The 11,456-nt window shown below is 38.9% G+C and overlaps 1 protein-coding gene across 1 annotated transcript; it reads left to right on the forward strand.

Annotated features, from left to right (window-relative positions):
* Positions 1-8,051: 8,051 nt before the first annotated feature.
* LOC127635553 (uncharacterized) lies at positions 8,052-11,221 on the forward strand. The gene is made up of 2 exons (XM_052115657.1): positions 8,052-8,216; positions 9,793-11,221. Exon 2 carries the CDS (start codon positions 10,433-10,435, stop codon positions 11,051-11,053), a length of 621 nt encoding a protein of 206 aa, XP_051971617.1. The 5' UTR covers positions 8,052-8,216; positions 9,793-10,432; the 3' UTR covers positions 11,054-11,221.
* The last annotated feature ends 235 nt before the right edge of the window (positions 11,222-11,456 follow it).

Here is an 11,456-nt window from a genome sequence, read left to right on the forward strand (position 1 = left end):
TGTGCATGACACCGTGGAGACCCACAGCATGTGGAGGCTCATGCTACTCTATATGATCCATGCACAAATTGCCATGCACCCCACTGAGAGCGAGAACCACTAATCGTGACCACAAGAATGTTACCCCATGTGACTCTACCCTCCCTGGCAACCGGGCCAATTTGGTTGCTCAGGAGACCTTCTTGGAGTCACTCAGCATGCCCTAGATTTGAACTCGTGACTCCAGGGGTGGTAGTCAGCGTCAATACTCGCTGAGCTATACCCAGGCCCCTATATTTGCATTTTTAAATTAAACAAAACACTTCAAGCGTTTAGAGTGCATACTCAATAGCGACTTTATTTACACATTTATATTTTTTTTTCATCTAAGATGGAATCGTTCTAAAGTTGAATCAATGTAACCTGACCATGAATGTCTGGAATCAGGTTTTGTCTATAAATAATATTCTTTCCGGGACTCCCAATTACACACAGCATTTTCTTTTCTTAGGAACACCAAGTAGCTTCAATTCCTAACTAAGATTATATAAAAAAAGCCCATTAACACTTGGCACTAAGTTATGTGTTCATATTCCAACATGACTGCAAGAATCAGTGCGAGACCATTTTTGTTCAAGAAAGGTTTTAAACCAAGGCTTTAAGTCTTGTGATTATAGAAACTGGACTCACTGTCACACCACCTAACTTGTCAGACAGTCAAATGTGATACATGAAAACAGTTTCACCTTATTAGTGAAACTGCTTGTGCCAAATTATGGACCTCTTTCTCACAGCCAGTGTTGCATAGTTTGAGTAAACAGTCAGTATATCTGTACGCAAAAGCAAAATGTGATGCTTCAATAGTCTAAGCACCAGTTAGGAGGCATCGTAACTTAATGAAGCTGCTGGTCTTGCAGATTTCAAAATCAAAGTACTTTCACGGGGCTGTTAACTGCCATGGCACAGCAGGCTGTTGTTCATCAGTAGGCTCTGTAGCTGACGATATACAAGCAAACAGCTAGATATATTAACAATCAGCATGCTTCCTGTGTGTAGAGTGTACAGCCAGTTATTGGCTTGATGCAAACTGCGGTAAAGCCCAGACAATTAAATCAAAGCAATGGCAACCTCTTAATGTTCAACCACAATTACACTTTACACAATGTAAATGAGAGAAAACAAGGATAATATCACATTCAATTGGTGAATTACAATGTCTTCACATAGAAAACAAGTCCAGGCTGTTTTACATTCCCATTGGGAAAACTACAAGAACTGTAACTCAATGAAAAATAGCTCCAACTATAATGAGGAATTATGTACAGCAATAGAATAAATATGATTTTTTAAAGGATTTACCACTTTGTTACACTTTCATCATTGTTTAATCATCTAGACCTGAGATCTAGGGTTTTCGAAACCCTCTGCCATTTTAGATACACCCGAGTTTAAGTTTTAGTGGCATTCGTGTTTTTGACTTTTAAATGTAATCCAGAACAAATGCAAAAGGGAAGGATGTCTCACACAACATTCTCAAAACAATACAACAAAAACAATCAAAACAAAGGAAGGAGGATGTCTTGGCATCATCCAACAGTCTCACACAAAAAAAATAATACAAATTAAGAGCTGTACCCAACAGTATAGAGATTACAGTCAAACCAAACAGTAACAAGTGGGTCAGCCTCAGTGACTCTTCTAAAAGTCCAATACTTGCTTGCCTTTAAACTGCACGAGACACCTTAGTCTAAACAAACTTCAAACATTGACCTAAAGATATGATGTTGCATGTAAAATATGGTGAAATTCATGCTCAGAGTCATCCGAAGTGCAAGATGTTCTCTTTCACATTAGGAAGCATTTGGATCAACTCACTATGATGCAAGTCGAGAGAGGCCATTGAATAGGTAAATGGGTTCATTCTTGTTAAGCTCTCCGTGATCATATGCAGTTTTCAAGTGACAGTGCTCAGAAACTGGGCGCAAAAGGCCTTTTGTGTAGTTTGATAAATTCCTCAAGCCATGTCGTCATGATGACTTGTGGTCCGGATGGAATCAATCTCGAACCACGGTGACCGGCATAGACTAATCTAGCAAGGCAGCTAACGTTAGCAACTTCATAAAGTCTGAGAAAGCTGAGCTGCTTGTGTTTTTAGAGACACACACTTGATCGTCTAGATGTAGAAAATAGGCTAAATATAAAAAATTACTCAAAAACTTGTCGTCTATATTGTGGATTTGTTATATCGTGATAAACATAGAGATTGTTTTATCACCCTGCCCTACGGCCAAGAATAGGTGTTAGTCTAAGTCCAAGATGAAATAAACAAGAGCACCTTTTAAACTCAAATGAAAAGACACATGACCTTTGGCCCTACCCAGGCAAAATAGTGACAATTATAAATCAAAACAGTTTTCTTTGAAACAAGATCATAAAACCCTCTGGGCATCTCCACTTAATAAACTCCACAAACTGTATCAATCTCAGTGGAATGAGAAAAACATGTTACCTCACTGGTGTGCTTTGGCTTCCCAGAAGCTTGCGAGGCAAGCGGGATTTTGGCTCAAAAGTGATCTTTTCGAGCACAGATGGGGCAATGTACGTAAAGCCCTAGGGAGAGACGCCGTGCGAGATAAGATTAAAATAAAAACAACAGTTCGGGGGAGACAAAATAAAGGAAAAGGGGGGAAAAAACAGATAAGTGTGGAGGATGTGCAATTATGATGAAGCAAAACCAAAGTAGTATCACGCTATGAGCTGGAAGAAATGGTTAAACAGTAATAACAAAGTCCAGATGAGAGACATTATCCTTTTCTCGTAAGTTTATCTACAAAACAGGCCTAATTCACCACACACAACGTTAATACACACTCATAATGTAGGACAGGAGTCGGAAAAGAATAATACATAACAGTACACATTCTTTAGAGGCCCACTGCTCTTCATAGCAAGCTGACAACAATTAAACAGATGGTGGATAAACAACTTTGAGTCAGGTTCCCACTGGGTTCGTGTCACGTTTTAGTTACTGTGTCACATCCAACATGACCTTGGTGGTGAGTATTATTACTCTGTTTGACTGAAGAATACATCTTCACATTTAGCATAACAATCTGTATGTTCATGTCATAAAACTAATCATGTAGCTCAACTGGTAAAGACAGCTTTGAGCAGACACAATTATATCATTAGCACATTTACTTTTTCCTATAGTAAATAGAGTGTTACATTTCACAAAAACATTTTGCCTAGAAAGAAACAAACTAAGCAGGAAGACTTGGTTGGGTCTTTCGTTGAGTGTCATGTCATAAGGACTGTTCACGTCAGTTTGACTAGTGAATTTAGAGTCAAACTAACAGATATCTGTGAGGAGCTATTGTTGAATTCCACACAATGAGATATACAAAATGAAAAGGTCCAACAATAGAGAGACAAGACACTCTAGTCATTGACAGATAGACTGTCACTATTACCAACAAAATAGTACTATTAATATTACCAAAATCGGCTGGAAGGGAGGTTCAACTTTACAAGCCAGCAGATCATCCTAATTTACATGTCTGAAGAAGTTGTGGGCCAGAAAAATAGACACTAGGACACTAAAATACCCTATTACATTTTCATCTTCTCTGCATTTTAACATCGAAAAAATTCAACATTTCCCCTTTCAAATATGTATTTTATTGTAAACACTGCTTGTACGGCTGGGTTTGTTGCATCTCTTGGGCCTGCTCCAATCCTCACCGATGCGTTTCTCTTTAGCAGTTGAGTGTGGAACATAAAATTACATTAGTTGAGCAACGAGAAGAGCTGATTCCACCTCAGATAACCTGAACTTTTTTGAGAAGGTCCTTGCTTCTTGAGTGAGGTAGGGCGGAAAGTTCAGCTATCACCTCAGGATTTTATATATGGTCTTTTTACATTTCTCAGCGGTGAAAGGCGGCTGGGGGAAACAAGGTTGAGAGGTTAAGAGTGCCGTTTGTTCCACTCTGTACAAACTTAGTCACCTTATGTACAAAGTAGGGCTGCATGATTATGAAAAAAATCGTAATTGTTAATTATTTCCCTTGATATTGTAATTGGGATTCATTTCAGTTCATTCAATTTACACTAAATGGTTTACTTTGGGTGAATTAACTGCATGTCCCATTATGTGGCAACACATCCAAAGCAAGTTTTTGAAACTGTTTCTAAATTAATTTATTGCCATTTTATCAAATTTTGAATAAATATACTGTGCACAGAAGCTTTGTATGTGATATGCTCAACCACTCCAATAACACACGTTGAATAGAAAATTAAATAGAGGATTTTGATGCAACATGAGAAGACCTACATGGGCTGCTTTCTTTGACAATTTTTATGATTCATTAATTGTGGCAGTAAGTAATCTCGGTTATTTATTCGATTAATTGTGCAGCCCTGTCATGTTTAGATATGTTTTTGTTCATGTCTTGATTCCATGTCTTTTATTTCTATTGGGAAGACACGCAGGCTTGAGTGAAGTTTAAGATGCCATTTATTTGATAAATGTAAAACAGAAAGTAATGTCTCTCTCTTTGGCGTAGGCCCCGTCCGGTGGTCTGAGGGAGTTGTACCAGGAACCATCATGTCCTGCGGGATATAGGAGGCAGGGGCGAGGAGCCTACCCCTGTGCGGGACAGGGCTCAACTGGTTGTGGTGGGGTGGTGGAGGTTGCCGTGTTAACCAACATTACACCAACAATACTCGACAAAGGACAATGGCAAACATGAGGACTTAAATACATGACATGGGGGAACATAAACCAATGTACAAACTCTAAGCAAGATAATTAAACAATAAACCAATGAAAACAAGATTACTGTGTCATGAATATGGAGGGAAAACAGGACATCACATGACTATGGAAACAGGAACTAAACTTTTCAAAATAAAAGACAAGGAATCAAGACATGAACAAAAACACATCTAAACATGACATATATATATATATATATGCTGTAATCTTAAAGTTTTACCCTCCTAAAGCTCTCTAAGTACTATGTATTTAGGATTTATAAATATATTTTTGGAATTGCAAATATTGAAATAAAAAAATGATATTCTGATTTATATTTATTTTATAACTACATTATAAATCTATATACAGATTTATATTTATATATCGTATTATTTATATATATATATACAGTATATATATATATATGCTAATTTGATTTGTGATCTAGAAAAAGTGCAGAATTGTACATATTTCTAAACATTTCTTTGTTTCAAAATCTTAATGCTTTCTGTATATTTTCAGGTTTAAATTCCATTCTAAATTCTAGATTTTCATTGTGGACATTTGAACGCCACTGTATCAGTGACTTATCAATGATCGGGCTAATTGCTTTGTTTAATTATATGTTCTATTAATGTTATTTTCAGGTTTGCACAGTTGAAACATTGTCAGTCTGTTAAAGAGGTTATGCTTATTGACAAAAATCTAGGTCAACAGAATTACTGGCAAAATGTAGGTCAACTGATCACCTCACCAGAGATTATCTCTTCACAAGTCTCTTTATCACATGTTTAAGTGACATATCCCAGACTGGTGAGACCTGTCTTTTGTGTAATTAAATGAAAACGATTGAGCTGATAATGAATAGCAGGTAAGGTATGAGATTATGCCAGATTATCTCTGTTAGTCAAAATGAATAGTTATAAACTCAACAACAGTTTGTTGCAATATCTTTAAAAGCCTCAGGGTAAACTTCTGATTTTCTGTTGGAGGTGTGGAGGACAATCTTCTAATGTACACAAGACAGTTATAACTGCACCAAGTAATTTTTGGAAACAATACAGTATGTGTGAAAAGAGATACTATACACATGGCTTTACAACACTGAATATGTTCCCATCTTTTTGTAAAACATTAAAGAGACAGTTCTCCCAAAAATGAAAATTCTGTCATCACTTGCTCACCCTCATGTTGTTCCAAAACGTATTGTCAAAATTGACTTTCTTCCTTTCATGAAAAACAAAAGAGATGCTAGAAAATAAGATACATTTTTAACCTTAGTCACCATTTAGATTGAAAGTGAATGTAACTGAGGCTAACATTCTGCCAAACATCTCCTTTTGTGTTCCACAGGAGATTGAAAGTCAAACGGGTTAAGGAACAACATGAGGATGAGTAAATTATAATAGAGTTTTCATTTTTGGATGAACTAGCCCTTTAACGTAGAGGCAACACCAGAGAGAACAAGGGATGAGACACCGCACTCACAGTTCCTGTTAATATATCATTCATCAGGGCCCCCAGACTCCACCAGTCCACAGCTCTGTTGTGGCCACCTCTCTTGAGGCCTCTGGTACCCTAAAAGAGCGAGAGAACAAGAGAAACAAATGCTAAGATAGAATGAATGAGTGAAGGGAGAAAAGGCCAGCACACAAGCCATTATTTTTGTGGTGCTGTCTTTTTACTTTGACCTATCTGACACGAGAGGCCTCAAATAAGCCTTCGGTGGACATGATTGATAGAGGCTCTGAACTCAATGAACTGCACAGAATGGAGTTTTGAAGGGGCCATATAAAAAAAAAAACATAATTTGTCTTGCTCTTTAAAAATAAAGTTCACTGTAATATGTAGTCATATTCTTTCACAATGCTCCTTTTCCAGTCCACCCCGGCCATTTATTGAAACTAAGATGCTTGTGGTTGTGTTGACATCATATTTTAAACATCAGCAGCTCTTCAGTATTCAGCAACTTGGCCCACTCTCTTGTGAATAAGTGTGAACTATGTTGGTATGGAGAAGTCTGAAAGACACAGTAGCAAAAACAGCATGTTTTATAATAGAAATGTTTTAAAAGTGCCACAGAGTTAAACTTTTGGGGCAAATCAACCAACGAAGGGCTTACTTCCAGTTCTTTCTGGCATAGCAGAAAGTATTTCAAAATGACACAATGACACTTCACCAAAAGCTTTGAATAAAGTGGATCCAGATCTTTGGAGTCTCTATAGAGACTCGGGTTTCTATAAATACAATAAAAAAATGAGTGAACATGAAATGGGAGGGGAAACAAACAGGGATAAAACAGTCTAATGTACATCTGAACTTACATGTATTCTATGGCTCCACATAAGGTGTGTGTGGCGGTGCCGTCATGGATCGACTCCTTTCAGTCCGAAGTCTGTCAACTTCACGTGACCTGGAATGAGGATGAAATGAGGACTCCCAGAGGTGCAAGCATGAGGACATTTTGGGATAAATTGGCCGAGGTGAGTGTATGTGTTTTTCTGCATTACTGTTGTTATTGAGTATGATGTTCTCTGGCTTCAGATCTCTGTAGATGGTACAGTTTTGATGAAGGTGACCCAAGGCCATGGAAGTATCTGCCAGATAAAACCTAGTGGAGGAGTTCAAATCAAAAAAGAAAACAAAAACAATAAATTAGACAACAAAAACACAACACAATCAATAGATTTGAATGGGTTCCTTCACTAAAAAATTAAAAGTATGTTATTATTTACTCTGGAACATGTTGGTCCAAACCTGTATGACATTCTTTCTTCTGGGGAACATAAAATTAGATATAATGCTGCATTTTAGCCTTAGTCACCATTCCATTCACTTGTTTTTTTATTAAATAAAATGAATGGCGACTGAGTCTTACATTCTGCCTAGCATTTCCTTTCGTCAGTGGCGGTTGTAGGCATGGGTGACATGGGCGGCATCTTGGGAGTGGGGGGGTTGAACAACGTGGCTGTATTTAGAAATATTCAAAAATTCTGCACTATTGTCTAGTTCAAATATGCAAATGTATGATATTAAGCATGTTAACTACTTTGAATGAAAGGTCAGATTTACTTGCTTTCATTCTGAAATTAATTAATTCATTTTGGATTTTTACTCAAACTGTTACGCTTATAATATATATTTTTTTAAATTCTAATAAATTACAAAAAACAAACAAACAAACATGCATTACAAGAGACTTTTTACTGAAAAACGGTGCTGATCAGTGCGCTTCGATATATTCTGATGTTAGAATGGCAAAGGCATGTCACGCACCCTGTTAACCAGCACCTGTGTTTAACTCACCACTAAGGTACTCGAGAATGAGGTAAAGTTTGCCTCTCGTCTGGAAGGCATTTATGAGGTCCACAATAAAAGTATGCTGAACTTCCTCCAGGATGCTCCTCTCTGCTTAACTGTGAGCATGATCACGGCCTGTTGAAACACAATCAAAAGCAGCATGCTGAGTTAAGAGGTACTGTGTTTCTGTCCATTCTATAACATGTCCAAGTAGACATGAAAGCTCAAATACTGGCACACATTAGTTGCTGTTGCATGTCCATGCATTTTCTTTAACCACAGGTGTGAGCTCTGTTTTTGTGCTTGGCTCATGGAGCAAGTTTTCTGCCTGAAGCATTAGAGTGGTGTTGTAAATGTTTTAATTGTTGTGTTGCAATCAACGAACGTGTGCAAATCTAATTCAACAATGAATCCGAGGCATTTCAATAATCCAAACCCCAGAGAAAAATGCGACATCATCTCGGAACGATTAAGTATAGGTACAAAGCCTCTGATTGCTCTTCTTCAGTCCTATCATGGTGAAGAGGTCATAATAATTAGCTATAATGGCAAGCTAGTAAAACTCCACTAGAACTCATTTAATTATCAGAATCGGACATGACAGAATACAGAAAGGAAAAATAAAGCTAAGGACGTCCAAAAACAGACGAACTACATGGATTTTGATACATGTATGGGTTTTTTTCATGGCAAATAACTTTCCAGAAGTTGCCCCGGTAACCTTGCGAACTTGAAAAACCTGTTTTTAAACAAATGAGAAATGTCAACAAAGATGAAAGTCAGAATCATTTTGGGCATAAATAGCTTTATGCCTGGTAAGATCTATGATGCATTATTAAGTACAGTAGGTGTAGCTTGTAAATGAAGAAAGCCACTAAAACAAACTTAGAGCATCAGAGACTTCAGTGTAAAACAAACTGTGTGCGTTATTTAAACCCTGACCATATCATGTGTTCAAAACATACCACATGCAGGTAAACATAATGCTCACCTTTCCATAGCCTCCTTTACCCAAAACACGGAGTAACTCAAAGCACTCTGGACGAATCTGCTCCATGCCTTGATTGACACTATCCTCCGAGATCTCAAACTTCTCACAATCTTCCATAAAGTTTACAAAGCACAATCACATTCAGATTTTAAATAAAGGGGTCAGATCGCTGAAAAATGCATGTTCTGTCAACATTCTCTCATGTTGTTTCGAACCACTGACTTTCTTTCTTTCCATGGAACACTAAAGTTCATGTTAGGCAGAATGCTTCAGTCACCATTCACTTTCATTGTAAGGACAAGTAATGGTGACTGAGGCTAACATGCTGCCTAAAATCTAATTTTAGGTTCTACAGAATACACAAAGTCATATGGGCTTTGAACAACAAGAGATTAAGTAAATAACAACAGATAAAAAAAAAAAAAAAAACTATCCCTTTAAGGAGAGAGCTTAAGGAAAAAACATCTTATTGCTTTCAAGGATTGTATTCAAAAAAATTATTTCAACATCAAGTGCGTAAATTTCTATATTAGAATAAGTGTGTTCAATATATACAGCAGCACTTTACACATGCAATTCAAAGCCACTGCACTGGGCCTGTGGACAAAAAACTAAAATAATCACCATGGCACGCTCAAACATATTTGACTTTAAAAGTTATATTTTTTGGTGGGTTTACTGAGAGTTTTTAGGTGTTGGAATTCTTAAAACTAACATCTTTCAACAGCGTTTATTTTTTATTTTTTTTGTCTCTCTGCAGCTTTCCCACCAAATGCCCAGTGTGCAGATCTGACATGCCCAATAAAGCTCAATCTATTCCAATGACTGATGCGCACTGGCTCTCCACAATCAGGAGAGTATCATGGTCACTGCTCACTGTTATCACATTATAAGTCCTAGTTTAACAATGGAGTGAGTGTCACACCTGTTATGTATACCTTGTCTTGTTTCACCATTGCCCTTTGTTTATCATTTTTGTCACTTTTGTAATTCCTTAGTTTTCACTTTTGTCCCTTTTTTAGCTCCATAGTTTTCTTGTCAGCCTTCGTGTGCTCTGTTCATTGTTTTCACCTGCCCTCGTTAGTTGTCTTTGGTTTTAGTTTATCACCTTGTTATCTTGTTTGAGTTCTGTTTGTTCATTGGTTCCCGTCTTCCTATGTCCATGTATTTAACCCTGTCTGTTTGTTCAGTCGCTGTCAATCGTTGAATGTTGTCATGCCTGGTATGTGTTCCCTGCCCGAGTTCTCAGTTTTATTTCATTGTTTAGTTTCCTGTTTTCCCATCGTGGTTGTTTCTTTTGTGTTTATTCGTTTGTTTACTTAATAAAGTAAGTTGCATTTGGATCCGCTCTCCTCGTCTGCCTTCGCTGCCTCCATTCGTTACAGAACGATTGACCACCCATGGATCCAGCAGCCTATTCGGTGAATTATCGGCTCCTTTGCCTCAAGCAGGGGGACCGCCCTTTGGAGGACCATGTCCAGGATTTTCTGGAGCTGGCACACCTCTCTGACTTCCCCGACCATGCCCTGGTGGCATTCTTCCGGGTAAATTTGAACGAGTCTCTGAGGGAGTGGTTGCCGCCGGCGAGTCGTTGCTGGACGCTCCTAGGTTTCGTGGAGGAGACCCTGCGGGTCAGCGGGTCGCCGCCCACTGTGGGCGTTCTGGAGGATGACGCTCCTCCCACGAAGATACTCCCCCTGTCAGCCACGATTCGTCTCTCCACGCCCGTCCTGACCTACACGCTGCCAACCTCGTCCGCTTCAGAGCCGGTGTGCCCCGCACCCGCGATCCTCGAGCCTGCACGGCCCACTTCGTCTGTCCGGAGGAGGAAGAGAACACGGGCTTCCGCCTCCCAGTCCACGCCTGCCCCGGTCTGCGAGCCAGAGCCCGCATCACCCACGGTCAACCAGCCAGAGCCATTAGCCCCCGTTGTCCCTGAGCCAGCGCCTGTAGCCTCGACCGTCCCTGAGCCAGCGCCTGTAGCCTCGACCGTCCCTGAGCCAACACCAGTAAGTAAGTAAGTAAGTAAAATGTATTTATATAGCACTTTTCACAGATAAACATCACAAAGTGCTTCACAGTAAAATGTAATACAAAAACAATTTAAATACATTCCCCAAAATACAAACAACAAACACTACAAACAACCATAAAAAAAACCCTCGACTAACCAAAAGCCTGCTTGAAGAGCAAAGTCTTCAGTTGTTTTTTAAAAGAATCAACTGAGTTTGTGCAACATAAAACAAGAGGCAAAGCATTCCACAGCCTGGGAGCGACTGCCTGGAATGACTGGTCCCTCTAGTTTTAAAATGGGTACGGGGAACAACTAATAGCATCTGATCTAAAGACCTGAGACTCGGGTAGGAGTGTGCGGCTGTATCAGGTCAGTGATGTAGGTAGGGACTTGGCCATGCAAGGCTCTAA

Source organism: Xyrauchen texanus, chromosome 43, assembly GCF_025860055.1.
Source record: "Xyrauchen texanus isolate HMW12.3.18 chromosome 43, RBS_HiC_50CHRs, whole genome shotgun sequence".
NCBI classification, from domain to species: Eukaryota; Metazoa; Chordata; class Actinopteri; order Cypriniformes; family Catostomidae; genus Xyrauchen; species Xyrauchen texanus.